A 15,128-nucleotide genomic window follows, 5' to 3' on the forward strand; every position below is an offset into this window, starting at 1 on the left:
ATTGCTCTGTTTTAGGAGCTTTGTAATTTTAAAATATTTACTGGTTCTCATTTATGGGCGCATAACTCCCACTGAATTCCACAAAAGTTGCATGAATGTGTCTGAGGGAAGAATCTGGCCTCTGTGTAGTGCATATACCATATATACTTGTTCATAAGCCAAATATTTTTGGTAAAGAAGTGATGCATCAAAGAGCGGGGGTCGGCTTATAAATGGGTCTACACCAAAATTTGATGATTTTAAACTCTATGAAATCATTGAATTGAATATCTAATACATTGTCGTTTTGTTCACCTGGAGCATCTGCAGGCATGGAGCCCCTTAGTTTCCTGTGGCCGCGGTTTGCCGTTCCCAGCCAATAGGCAGGGCCGGCTCTAGGTTTTTTGCCGCCCCAAGCAAAAAAAATTTTTGGCTGCCCCCCCCTATTTTTTCCCTGTGCCCCTCCCCAACCTCGCCCCTTCCCCAAATCCCCGGCCCCGCCTCCTCCCCCAGGCGTGCTGCATTTCCCCTCCTACTCCTCCTTTCCAGGCTGGGAGGGAGGGGGGAGAAGCGGAGTGGCGGTGCGCTCAGGGGAGCAGGCGGAGTGGAGGTGAGCTAGCGTGGGGAGGGCCGCAGGAAGTAACCCTGGGGGCCGGGGGGGGCAGAGGAACTGCTCCCTGCCCCAGCTCACCTCCACTCCACCGTTGCCTCCTCCCCTGAGTGCTCCAACCCCGGAGCACCCACGGAGTCGGCGCCTATGAGGGCCGGCCCCGGAATGCTGCCCCTGGAGATGTGCCGCCCAAGCATGTGCTTGCTTTGCTGGTGCCTAGAGCCGGCTCTGCAAATGGGAACTGTGGGAAGTGGCGCCACTTCCCGCAGCTCCCATTGGGTGGGAACGGCAAACCAGGGCCACTGGGAGCTGAGAGGCTCCTTGCCTGTGAATGCTCCAGGTGAACAAAACGTCCAGACCCGCCAGTGGCTTACCCTGACGGGCCAGGAGCCGAAGTTTGCCAACCCCTGAAATATTGGGTTGGCTTATGAAAGGGTCATACAGTTTTTACCATTTTTACTTATCCATTTTGGGGGAGTCGGCTTATAAACGAACTGGCTTATGATCGAGTATATACGGTAGATCTTTTAGAATACAGACAGGGTGTTAAGGGAAAATGCCCTTGGATATTCTAGCTCACTTAGAGAGAGAAAATATGTGGGACATAGTTTTTCTTTTTGAATCTATTATGCTAAAATTATACCATTTCACTTTCTTGATAGTTTTATTCTAATAATCTTATTTTCACATGAATCTGTAGTGGTCAACTGCCAATTGTTACTCTCTACAAGAACAAAGCATGTAAAACTGGCTGAAGCATCAATGGGTTCTGAAACCTTGTTTGCACTTTTGTCTGCATTTTTTTTTACCTACTATTATTGTAAGCGAACCCTAAGATTATAATAGTTGAAAGAGATTAGATTTTTTCTCTTTTTCAGTTTGTAAACTCTCCTTATTTAATAGCACTTTGTTTACAATCAGTTTTAATTATTTTTCCTCTGCAATCATTTCACTCTGTGTGGATTTTTCACGTAAACGGGGGAGAGGAAAACATTTATTTTATTTTTATTAAGTAAGTGTGATTGTAAAGGCACAAAGATTGGCAGGGGAATTTGGAAGCAGGTGTAGAACTTTAACTTTCCTTCTAGCTCAAACTGACAACATCTCATCAAAATGAATTCAGTGCACTGTTTCAGTTTTTTAAAGCAAATAGTTACTTTTTAGCTTAATATATTAAAAGCTATCATATTGTGCAAATACAGTGCAGTGAAGGTGGTCCACTTCTCTTTTTAATGTAATGCTCTTTATCTCTGATTTTTTTGCTTCTGTGGTTTAGGTCCCTGGTAAGCGTGACAGACAGAGTGGAAAAAGGCCTGTCCTCTGCTGAAAATTTAAAAGGGTTTATTGAGATAATAATTCCAATATTGATTGAGTGCTGGATTGAAGCGTCTCCTGCACAACTTGCTGCTCCCATTCTTGGAAATCTTTTGGAACCTGAATCTCAACAGCTAATGCAACAAGTGCTTAGTATCATATACTTGCTGTGGAAACTCACAAAGCAACATGACGAAACGCACAAAATGGTAAGAGAAAGGAGTAATGTGATCTACAGCTTAAGCACATAAGTTAAATTTGCTCTGCCTATAATTTGGTGACTCTTTATGATATAAGTGAGGAAAATAGTTTTTAAAATAATGGAAATAAAAATTTAGTCCCAAGTCTTGAACGTGATCTTATGGAAGTATGAGTTTGAACTTTCTCATCTTTTAATCTAGAAAAGTAGCTATCAAACTGCGGTCTTTCGACCACCATTGATTTACAGAATCCTTCCTGGCACTCTGCAAGGCAAAAAGTTTTGAGATCGAAGCAGTGGAAGATTGGATTGTTGGGAAGGTATATGGTTCTATGAGAGCATCTTTGATTCTCCAACTTTTCATTCTGCAGACAGCTCTGTAGGACAGTGAATCATTTTTCTGAGCTGTAGTAATCTTGAGAAGCTGGAGAGGCTTCATAAAAGAAAACAAGGTCTCAAAGAGCCACAGAATAATCATGGTGTGAGGTCCTTATGTTGCTTTCCAGTATTTGCAGAGTGATGTCATGACTCTCAATTTTGAAGATAATCAAAATTACAACAAAAATATTGCAAAGCAGTGTTGAAATGTCTTGCCTTCGTTATTTGCAGCTCCGTGCCTGTTCACCAAAGTAACTCCTTTTTTACTTCCGCTACACACTTCTAGATTCTGCAGCATGGCATAGGGATGTCACTTTTCCCATTCCCTCTTCCCCTTTGGCTGCTGGGACGGATGGGAAGAGATATGTTGGCAATTCCTTTCCTAACATCTCTGTAAGAGAGTGCAGGTTGATTTGCTGAGCACTCTCTATGCTGCTATATGTTCCAGACAGCATGGGTAGCTGTGTGTCTTTGATCAGCTGTTTTGCTCCTGAGATCAAATGGAGTTGGAGTTGCTCTTGTTGAAACCATGGACTTCAAGAGATGCACAAGATGAGAAACAATGCTGTAAAAAGTGTGTGTAGTATGTGTGTGTATATATTACTCTCTTCTGTACATGTCACAGTTCAGGGCAACTGCAAGTGTATTTCCCCTCTATGGTCTAGCAAGGGCACCCACTCTCAGGTTACTGGCTCCCCAGCTGTCATCTCTTGGGCAGACACACACGTCTCTCCCATTCCTGACCTGGGTATTTCCAGGCTTCACAGTTCCTTGCCTACACTGACTTCCCCAGCAAAGTCAGACTGCCTAAGCAGGCCTGCTCTGCTTTTCTCCGCAGAGGCTGTAAATGATGCAAATGCTGCAGTGATAATTTACCAAACAGCTCTTTCTAATCAAGTAAGTGTTTTCTTAAGAAAAAGCGTTATAGAGAACACATACCGAAAACAATAAAAGCATCTGCACGCATGCAGACAAGCTTACTAGATATCACCTCAACGCCACCAAGCGCTCCGGCTGGTGGCCAGTCCTTCAAATCACATCAAGGTTTTTTTTTTGTGGTCAAAAGTTCAAACTTGTAGTTAGCTCAGAACAAGCATGCCCATGAATCTGTATGTCACTGTCTTATCCTTGTTTTGGCCTCTGCTCTTGTCCTCCTGTAGAAAGTGATCACCAGACAATGAGTTTCTCCTCAGGGTGCAGCTTTGAAAGGTTAGGTCCAGAGGAGAAAACTTACCTCGTCCCAAGTATTTCCTAGGAATCCCACTTAACTTTTTCTAGCATAAAGAAAAGGAGTACTTGTGGCACCTTAGAGACTAACCAATTTATTTGAGCATGAGCTTTCGTGAGCTACAGCTCACTTCATCAGATGAAGTGAGCTGTAGCTCACGAAAGCTCATGCTCAAATAAATTGGTTAGTCTCTAAGGTGCCACAAGTACTCCTTTTCTTTTTGCGAATACAGACTAACACGGCTGTTCCTCTGAAACCTTTTTCTAGCATGTTATTTCAAAGAGAACTTTGCTCATAACACTTCTAAGGGCTTACATTAGCCATGTCTCTTCTTTAGAGATCTTACATACAATCCCACATACTCATTTGTATTTTGAATACAATGAACTCCTAAGATCATGAAACTTAATTCAGTAAGGTTTGACCAGAATATTGCAGGAAATTCCCATATCTGTCTTAATACTTAATGTTTTATGATGTTACATTGTGAGATTTTCCACAGTATGAAGGAAGTTGAAGATAAAACTATTATTTTAAATCACAGTTGGCACTCTTGTTGCAAATTGCATTATAAGACTGCTTTCAGGGGTTAGTTTGTTTTAAATTACACAGGGTTGAAACTAGCCAAAAAACCTGTTAATTTTAATTAATTTTCTTCTATAAAATTTTGTCATGAATCAAAATGTTTTTATTCAGATCATTGTCTGTCTGAAGGACTCTCTGAATTGACACACCAATGTTCATGGGATTGATTTTTATTCTTAACTAATACTACATCTTAGTTACTATGTGAAGGATCTAACAATAAAAGAGTTATGCTGCATTTCTCTTTCAGGAACTCAATTATACTAGCTTTCTTATGGTTGCAGTGGTCACTAGAGTGCCATGGTATTGACAATTGTATAAAAACTTAGATAGATGAAACTGTTGATGTTATGTCCTGCTATTTTCAAGTGTTCAAAACTTCCTTGAAACTTACCTTTGGGGCAGAAACATTTCAGAACTTGAGGATATTACATTTTTTTTAATCCTTTTAAATCATGGAGTCAGAATGAGAAACGCCCTTTTTTCTTTACATATTGAACCCATGCAAATGACTGAATTTTGGAAGCAGAAACTTTGCATGTAAATAGTCCTTGAAAAGTGGTGTTTTGGAGAAATGGTGAAGGTGCAGAGAAGAACCACTAAAATGATTAGAGACAGGGCTGGGAAAAATGCCTTCCAGTGAAATTAAAGGAGCTATAAGTAGTTTCTCAAAAAGAAGATTGAGGAGATGGTTTGAATAGTGTATAAACACCTTCATGGGCAGAAAATACCAATAAAGGGCTCCTTATTATGGTGGTGAAAGGCATAACAAGGACTAATTGCTGGAAGTTAAAACCAGATAAATTATAAGTGGGGCTCGTGGCATCATCTGTTGTTAAGGTTGCCTGTTACTTACTGTTAAGACTCTGTTTTCAGTTGCTTATAACATTGCATATCTAACTGTTTGGCCTTCAATTTTTTATGCTGGATGTCTCTCAAGTTGAATGATTTTTGGAAAATTTTGGCTGAAATGGTTCAACGATTTCTGAGAATCAGACTAGGGCAAATAACATTTTTTTTCTTCAAGGAGTGTCCCTGTGGGTGCTCCACTTTAGGTGTCTTGACGCCCTGCGCTTGTAATCAGAGATTTGTGGTAGCAGTGGCCAGTTGGGCTGTGCACGCACTGTACCCATCTCATGCCGCACTGATCAGCAGCGCCCTCTCCTACTTCAGAAAAAAATTATAGTAGATAATTCTTAGTGGTGGTGTTAGCTTAGTTGTAGTTAGCTTCCCTATCCTCTTGCCCTACTCTAATTTCTTTAATTGCACCAAAAAAAAATTTTTTTTCCCCTTTTACCTCTCCTATCTCTTTGGCAGTGTTAGCCTCAAACAGGGTTTACTCCTTTTTTTTTTTTTCTCTGAGGGCTTGTCTTCACTACCAGGGTAAGTCGACCTAAGTTATTCTACTCCAGCTACGTGAATAACGTAGCTGGAGTCAACGTAGCTTAGGTCGACGTACCCCAGTTTCTTCATTGCGCTGCACTGGTGGGCGACACTTTTCCGTTGACTTACCTTAGTCTTCTCGGGGAGCTGGAGAACCAGGGTCGACCGGAAAGCACTATGGTCGATTAAGTGGTTCTTCACTAGCCCCACTAAATCAAGCGTCGATCTCCCCATAGTGAAGACCCAGCCCTAAGAAAACTACTCTCTCAGGCATGCCAGGTTCACCTGGTTTTAAATGCTGCCTGACTTGCAGACTCACATTACTTAAAAGTTTCAGAGTAACAGCCATGTTAGTCTGTATTCGCAAAAAGAAAAGGAGTACTTGTGGCACCTTAGAGACTAACCAATTTATTTGAGCATAAGCTTTTTCATTGTTCTCAGATCCAAGGGTTTGGGTCTGTGGTCACCTATGCAAATTGGTGAGGATTTTTACGAAACCTTTCCCAGGAAGTGGGGTGCAAGGGTTGGGAGGTATCTGGGGGGAAAGACGTGTCCAAACTACGTTTCCCAGTAAACCCAGTTAGTTTGGTGGTGGCAGTGGTTATTCCAAGGACAAAAGATAAAATTTGTACCTTGGGGAAGTTTTAACCTAAGCTGGTAAAAGTAAGCTTAGGAGGTTTTCATGCAGGTCCCCACATCTGTACCCTAGAGTTCAGAGTGGGGGAGGAACCTTGACATGATGGCAGAGTGGTGGGATTAACCTGAAATCATTTTGAGATCAATTTGAGATTTTTTGAACTAGAAATACAGATTTTCAAAAGGAAATTTTTTTTTCCTTTGGGGCTGCTGGAAGGGAGGTCCAGAAAGCAGCTGAAACTGAAAGCAGCTTGTTTTTTCTCTGCTTTGGAGCCAGAGGAGAGACAAAAGGGGATTATCTTTGTGAATTGCAAGTTTTCTTTGCCTGGAGGCAGGGTACTTAACTCCTGCAGGGAAATTCAGTCTTCCAAACCAGAAGGTTTTTTTTCCCCCCTAAAAGTAAATAGGGGGGGTGTTCTACCCATTTGCCTGGAGACAAAAGTGGCAGGGGCTTTTTTTTTTTTTTTAGGATTTTGATTTTTTTTTTACAAGGAGCACAAGTTTGAAAAGGAATTTTTTTTTTCCTTTGGGCTGCTGGTAAGCAGGTTTCCAAGTAGTTGGAGGTTTTTTGCTTTGATTTGGGGCCAGAGCAGAGACAAGGGAATTGTCTTTTTCTGTAGGCTGACAATCACTATCAGAGAATAGGTATTCTATTCCAGCACAGCAAAATTTTACAGCCAAGTTTTGTTTGTTTATTTCTAAACCTCGGGTGTAAAGTTAGTTAAAAAACAGAGAAGTTAGGATGACAAAATCCACGGCTCGACAAAAGCTGGAATTAGCCAGATTTCAGGCTAAGGAAAAACAAAGGGAGCATGAAAGACAGATAGAACTCATGCGGCTGAAGAAGGAGGAGAAGGAAGAAGAGAGGAAGCATGTGGAGGAGGAGAGGGAAAAAGAGAGGAAGCATGCACTGGAGATGGAGAAGGTAAAGGCTCAGCAGAATATACCAACAAACCCTAGCAATCCTTCTCCAGGTACCACTCCCCATCCCAGAAAGTTCCCCACCTACAAGGCAGGCGATGATACTGAGGCCTTCCTAGAAAACTTCGAAAGGGCCTGCCTTGGGTACAACATCTCTACTGACCAATACATGGTAGAGCTGAGGCCGCAGCTCAGTGGACCCTTAGCTGAGGTGGCAGCTGAAATGCCTAAAGAACACATGAACAAGTATGAACTGTTTAAATCCAAGGCGAGAGTCATAATGGGGATAACACCCGAGCAGTCTCGTTGGAGGTTCAGAGCCCTAAGGTGGAAACCAGACGTGTCATTTACCCGACATGCCTACCACATTGTGAAACATTGGGATGCCTGGATATCAGGAGCAAGTGTTGAATCTCCAGTAAATTTGCCCTTCCTAATGCAAATGGAACAATTCTTAGAGGGTGTTCCTGAGGAAATAGAAAGATACATCCGAGATGGGAAACCCAAAACTGTAATCGAGGCAGGAGAGATTGGAGCCAGATGGGTGGAGGTGGCCGAGAAGAAGAAAACTGGTCGCAGTTGGAGCAGAGATGAGAAGGGACAACCCCAGACCACACCCTATCACCGGGGGCCGCCCAAAGCCCCACCTACCTCCCAAAGAACCCTCCAGACCCCTTATTGTCCCACCACCCCATTCTCCAGGAACCCACCTCGCCCCAGTGACCCGTCAGCTGGACGATGTTTTAAATGTAACGAGCTTGGGCATGTAAAGGCCATCTGCCCCAAGAACCCCAACAGATTACAGTTCATTGCACCGGGATCACACCAGAGGTCTGCAGGCCCAGATACCTCCCAGATACCCTTGGAGCGGAGGGAAACTGTGAGTGTGGGCGGGAAGAACGTCACCGCATGGAAGGACACCGGAGCACAAGTATCCGCTATCCATGCTTCCTTAGTGGACCCCAATTTATTCAACCCAGAGATCCAAGTGACGATTCAACCCTTCAAGTCCAACTTTTTCAATTTGCCTACAGCCAAGTTGCCTGTTCAGTACAAGGGCTGGTCAGGAACGTGGACTTTTGCAGTCTATGATGATTATCCCATCCCCGTGCTGTTGGGGGAAGACTTGGCCAATCATGTGAAGAGGGAGGGAATGGTCACCCGTAGCCAGGCTAAACAAGCTGTGAGGCCTAGCTCTATTCCGGAAACTTCTGTCAGGACCCAGTCAATGTCTGCAACAGCAGTAGTGGATCCAGTCCCAGAACCGGAACCAGCGGAACAACCAGCACCAGACCATTTGCCAGCACTGAATCCAGTACTTGCAACCTCAACACCAGAGGGCCCCACCGAACCTGAACCGGCAGCAGCCCATAACCCTACACAAGAGGCTCAGCCGGAGCCTGAATCCCAACATAGTGTCCCAGCGGAGAGCGGTTCACGGTCACCGGAAACAGCCCCATCCCCTACATCGCTTCCAGAGGGACCAAGCATAGGTCCACAATCCAATGAGGAACTGATGTCTCCAGCATCAGGGGAACAGTTCCAGACCGAACAGGAAGCAGATGAAAGTCTCCAGAGAGCTTGGACGGCGGCACGGAGCAACCCTCCGCCTCTCAGCTCTTCTAATCGATCCAGGTTTGTTGTAGAAAGAGGACTTTTATACAAGGAAACTCTTTCTGGTGGTCACCAGGAAGACTGGCATCCTCAGAGACAGTTGGTAGTTCCAACTAAATACCGGGCCAAGCTCTTGAGCTTAGCCCACGATCACCCTAGTGGCCATGCTGGGGTGAGCAGGACCAAAGACCGTTTGTGGGGGGTCATTCCACTGGGAGGAAATGGGCAAGGATGTTTCTACCTATGTCCGGTCTTGTGAAGCCAAAGAGTGGGAAAACCCCAAGACCAGGTCAAAGCCCCTCTCCAGCCACTCCCCATCATTGAAGTTCCATTTCTGCGAGTAGCTGTGGATATTCTGGGTCCTTTTCCGAAAAAGACACCCAGAGGAAAGCAGTGCATACTGACTTTCATGGATTTTGCCACCCGATAGCCGGAAGCAGTAGCTCTAAGCAACACCAGGGCTAAAAGTGTGTGTGCCAGGCACTAACAGACATTTTTGCCAGAGTAGGTTGGCCCTCCGACATCCTCACAGATGCAGGGACTAATTTCCTGGCAGGAACCATGGAAAACCTTTGGGAAGCTCATGGGGTAAATCACTTGGTTGCCACTCCTTACCATCATCAAACAAATGGCATGGTGGAGAAGTTTAATGGAACTTTGGGGGCCATGATACGTAAATTCGTAAATGAGCACTCCAATGATTGGGACCTAGTGTTGCAGCATTTGCTCTTTGCCTACAGAGCTGTACCACACCCCAGTTTAGGGTTTTCCCCATTTGAATTTGTATATGGCCGTGAGGTTAAGGGGCCATTACAGTTGGTGAAGCAGCAATGGGAGGGATTTACACCTTCTCCAGGAACTAACATTCTGGACTTTGTAACCAACCTACAAAACACCCTCCGAACCTCTTTAGCCGTTGCTAAAGAAAACTTACAGGATGCTCAGAAAGAGCAAAAAGCCTGGTATGATAAACATGCCAGAGAGCGTTCCTTCAAAGTAGGGGACCAGGTCTTGGTCTTAAAGGCGCTCTAGGCCCATAAAATGGAAGCATCGTGGGAAGGGCCATTCACGGTCCAGGAACGCCTGGGAGCTGTTAATTATCTCATAGCATTCCCCACCTCCAACCGAAAGCCTAAGGTGTACCATATTAATTCTCTAAAGCCCTTTTATTCCAGAGAATTAAAGGTTTGTCAGTTTACAGCCCAGGGAGGAGACGACGCTGAGTGGCCTGAAGGTGTCTACTACGAAGGGAAAAGTGCTGGTGGTGTGGAAGAGGTGAACCTCTCCATGACCCTTGGGCATATGCAGCGACAGCAGATCAAGGAGCTGTGCACTAGGTACGCGCCAACGTTCTCAGCCACCCCAGGACTGACTGAACGGGCATACCACTCCATTGACACAGGTAATGCTCACCCAATTAGTCAAACCTTACCGGGTGTCTCCTCAAGCTAAAACTGCTATAGAACGGGAGATCCGGGATATGTTACAGATGTGTGTAATCCGCCCCTGTGGAAGTGCATGGGCATCTCCAGTGGTTCTAGTTCCCAAACCAGATGGGGAAATACGTTTTTGCGTGGACTACTGTTAGCTAAATGCTGTAACTCACCCAGACAACTATCCAATGCCACACACAGATGAACTATTAGAGAAACTGGGACGGGCCCAGTTCATCTTTGCCTTGGACTTAACCAAGGGGTACTGGCAGGTACCGCTAGATGAATCTGCCAAGGAAAGATTCACCACACATCTTCACCACACATCTCGGGCTGTATGAATTTAATGTACTCCCTTTCGGGCTGCGAAATGCACCCACCACCTTCCAAAGACTTGTAGATGGTCTCCTAGCGGGATTAGGAGAATATGCAGTCGCCTACCTTGACGATGTGGCCATATTTTCGGATTCCTGGGCAGACCACCTGGAACATCTACAAAAAATCCTTGAGCGCATAAGGAAGGCAGGACTAGCTATTAAGGCTAAGAAGTGTCAAGTAGGCCTAAACAGAGTGACTTACCTTGGACACCAGGCGGGTCAAGGAACTATCAGCCCCCTACAGGCCAAAGTGGATGCTATGCAAAAGTGGCCTGTCCCAAAGTCAAAGAAACAGGTTCAATCCTTCTTAGGCTTGGCCGGTTATTACAGACGATTTGTACCGCAATACAGCCAAATCGCCGCCCCACTGACAGACCTAACCAAAAAGAAACAGCCAAATGCCGTTCAGTGGACCGAAAAGTGTCAGAAGGCCTTTAACAAGCTTAAAGCGACACTCATGTCTGACCCTGTACTAAGGGCCCCAGACTTTGACAAACCATTCCTAGTAACCACAGATGCGTCCGAGCGTGGTGTGGGAGCAGTTTTAATGCAGAAAGGCCCTGATCAAGAATTCCACCCTGTAGTGTTTCTCAGCAAAAAACTGTCTGAGAGGGAAAGCAACTGGTCAGTCAGTGAAAAAGAATGTTATGCCATTGTCTACGCTCTGGAAAAGCTACGCCCATATGTTTGGGGATGGCGTTTCTACCTGCAAACCGACCATGCTGCCCTGAAGTGGCTTCACACTGTCAAAGAAAATAACAAAAAACTTCTTTGGTGGAGTTTAGCTCTCCAAGATTTTGATTTCGACATCCAAGACATCTCAGGAGCTTCTAACAAAGTGGCTGATGCACTCTCCCATGAAAGTTTCCCAGAATCAACTGGTTAAAATCGTCCTTGAGATGTGGAAAATATTTTTAGTCTTTATGTACTTGGTAGTATATTTAGAGATGCATGTATCTTATTAACTCTGTTTTTCCTAGAGCTCCAGGAGGAAATCCCAGCCAGTGTTTCACCCTAGCTGAGATTTGGGGGGCATGTCATAAATGTAAAGGGAAGGGGAAACCCCTTTAAAATCCCTCTTGGCCAGAGGAAAACTCCTCTCACCTGTAAAGGGTTAAGAAGCTAAAGGTAACCTCGCTGGCACCTGACCAAAATGACCAATGAGGAGACGAGATACTTTCAAAAGCTGGGAGGAGGGAGAGAAACAAAGGTCTGTGTCTGTTGGTATACTGCTTTGCCGGGGATAGAACAGGAATGGAGTCTTAGAACTTTTAGTAAGTAATCTAGCTAGGTATGTGTTAGATTATGATTTCTTTAAATGGCTGAGAAAAGAATTGTGCTGAATAGAATGACTATTTCTGTCTGTGTGTCTTTTTTGTAACTTAAGGTTTTGCCTAGAGGGATTCTCTGTGTTTTGAATCTAATTACCCTGTAAGGTATCTACCATCTTGATTTTACAGGGGTGATTCCTTTACTTCTGTCTGCTCAAATAAATTGGTTAGTCTCTAAGGTGCCACAAGGACTCCTTTTCTTATTACTTAAAAATGCCCACATGGCAGAAAACTGACTGCCAGGATAAGAAAAGCCAGGGATCTCCAACTGAAGCTCCTCATGATGGAGAAATCTGTCAGACCAGCCTCCAACCCCAAGTCCAGGTGCCCTGGCCAACGGTCAGCAGCCTCTGACAGGGCTGTGCTCCAACAACGGCTGCCAAGAAGCCTGCTCCTAGAAAGGCTGCAAAAAAATGGTCGCAGACATCCCTGCACTGAGAGATGCCCAAAAGAAAGCGATCTCCTGCTGAAAGATCTCCCCTGGTACCGAGAGCGCTGGACTGTGAGGCACCAGGAACGTACAGTACCGAGAGTTCCCAATGAGCTAAAGACCCTATGCGGGCAAGCTCTAATGGAGGTTCACATACTAAGTGAAACCTTCCGACTTGGCACACAGGTAGCTAAAGATCTTGGCACCAAGCGGTACAGTGGTGCGTCCTGCTCTACCTATTCTGCTCAGTAATCTGTGTGCTCTCAGTAACCCCCTGCCGATACCCAAGCAAGTGTAGGAGGAATCCATCTGGTTCAAATGCAGTGGGGGCAAGCGCTGGAATACAATAGTTGGGACAAGGTGTGTCTGGGAGAGGTGGTGGAGACTGGGATTGTCATGTCCAGGAGACTGGGAGTGGGACCTAATGGGAGATGGAGGGAGGTGAGGGGGAGAGAGAGATCTGACAAGGTGCCAGGTTATAGGGAAGAAGATAACTGGGACTGGCTGGGCAAAGAAAAAAAAATTCTGCAGGAGGTGAGGACACAGATTGGATGGGAAGCCATGGAATGGTGACTGGGCGCTGGTGGCAACTGGAGGAGACAGGCAGATCAGGGAGTTGGGGAGGGAACTGGGATTAGCAGGCCAAGGGGATTTGGGGACTAGAAATGATTGGGCAAGGAGATGGGGAGTCTACAGGAGTGTGACTAAGGCTATGTATCACTGTAAGGTAGGTAGCTTCTCTTTGTCAGCAAAAAGGAGCTCTCCTGCTGACAAAATACCTCCCCCCCCACACACACGGCGGTAGGTTTGTTGGTGGGAGAGTGTCTCCTGCTGACAAAGGGCTGTCCATACCGGCACTTCTTGTCATTAAAATTTTTGTTGGTCAGGAGGTGTTTTTTTTCACACCCCTTACTGACAAAAGTTTTAATGAGAAAAGTGCAGTGTAGACATAAGACACTGGTCAAGGAGCCTGGGATTGGAATCAGAAACAACAGTACTGTGAAAGGGACAGGTGGGAGGGGAGAGGGCAGAATTGATCAAGCTTGGAGGTAATGGGCAGAAAAGTCTGCCAAATAGAGAACACTTCCCTCCAGAGTTTGGAATGAAACCCAAGATCACACTGCCTCACCATTCCTCTGCTGTGAGCAAATCTCTGAAACCCACTGTCAAAGTGTCCCCATTCCCCTCTAGTGCTGTCCCAGTTGGGGATGACAACCTACTATTCCTATCCATTACTCCATTAGCTACAGTAGCAGAGTTCTGTGTGGACCAAAAGGATCCAACCTGGCTGATGAACCACGTAGGTGTGAATATGATGCCACTTGATGGACTTTTTTTTAAGTTTGCTTTTTAAAAAACTTTGGAAATTACACAGAAATTGCATTAAAAGAACATTTAAAATGCAGAGTCAAACACTCAAAAGTTAAGAAATGCCAGAATTAAGGTTGCCTGTACAACCTTAATTTGATCCTCTTGTGTGACTGTATTATGACACAGTCTTTAATTACATGATTATGTACTGTTTTCCCTAGGGCCCCTGCTTCATTCAGTGCACACGATGAATGGTGCTTAATTAATGAGCAGCTATTAATATGTTGTTTTCTTTGTGTTCAGTGTGTGGTCCTAGGCCTGATTTACTGCAGACTATACAAACACTGACAACAGAATTATTAATTTCTTCAAGTGCTTTTCTGTGGTGCTCATCATTTATAGCATCTGAGTCTGCACCAACATTAAAGAAATTATTGTCAGAATACCCCGGTGAGGTGGTGGTATCCCCTTTTTACAGAAGAACTGAGGCACAGAGAAACTGAGAACAAAAGTATCCTTTAATTTTGGATGCCCAGTTTGAGACTTAGGATTGGATTTTTCAGAATATTTAGCATTATATAGCACAGCTCAACATCAGTTGCATGTGTGAGTGCTCTCTCTCCCCTCCCTCCCCCCCCAAGTCAGGCATCCAGAAAATGAGGAACACAATTAGTGATCACCTCTGAACAGTTTAGTTTAAATGACTTGACTAGCATCATATAGGAACTCTGACACAGGCAGGGATATGATCCAATTCTGTACGGCAGTTTTCATCTGCCTTATCTATGAAACTGTTCTTTCACTTTTGGTAGTCCCTTGTATCATTCACGACACACATTCCAACTCTGCAGCAAGTGAGACAGGAGTCCTACAGGCAGACTGCTTCACTACGCAATCTTGATTTATCCCCAGGCAGCTCCATTCTGTGCATTGCATGAGGCAGAAGTGGAAAGGTGTGCAATTAGAAATAAGGTACTAATCTTTAACCATGAGGGTGATTAACCATTGGAACAAACTACCAAGGGAAGTGGTGGATGCTTTTGAAGTCTTCAGATCAAGACTGAATGTAGACACAAGCTATTGGGCTCATGGCAGGGATAACTGGGAAATTCTGTGACCTGTGCTATACATGAGGTTCCTTCTGACCGTAAAATCTATGCAAGTAATAAAGCCCTGTTTCTTCTCCCTATGTTCAAACACACCCATTGCCTTTTCCTTTCCCTTCTGGTTCACACTTATCTTCCTGCTACATTTGAGATATTCCCAACATTTCTTATATCCCCGGTTATCTCCTCTTTGGTAAACATGGAGGGAGGTATTTTGGCTTTGCAGAGGGCAAGCTCCTTTTCTTTCAAGGCTGCCCTCTTCCTTCCTGCTGGCAGCTGTTCTATATAGCCTG

General features: G+C 44.7%; 1 protein-coding gene across 4 annotated transcripts in view; it reads left to right on the forward strand.

Moving 5' to 3' along the window:
• The window catches only part of TEX10 (testis expressed 10), a 121,776-nt gene that overhangs the window by 17,182 nt on the left and 89,466 nt on the right, over positions 1-15,128 (forward strand). For all 4 annotated transcript variants that reach the window (XM_048839417.2, XM_075125507.1, XM_048839418.2 and 1 more), the window contains one exon: positions 1,866-2,112. In XM_048839417.2, coding sequence (XP_048695374.2) covers positions 1,866-2,112 — 247 coding nt within the window. The remainder of the gene's footprint in view (positions 1-1,865; positions 2,113-15,128) is intronic.

Source organism: Caretta caretta, chromosome 2 (assembly GCF_965140235.1).
Source record: "Caretta caretta isolate rCarCar2 chromosome 2, rCarCar1.hap1, whole genome shotgun sequence".
Classification (NCBI taxonomy): Eukaryota; Metazoa; Chordata; order Testudines; family Cheloniidae; genus Caretta; species Caretta caretta.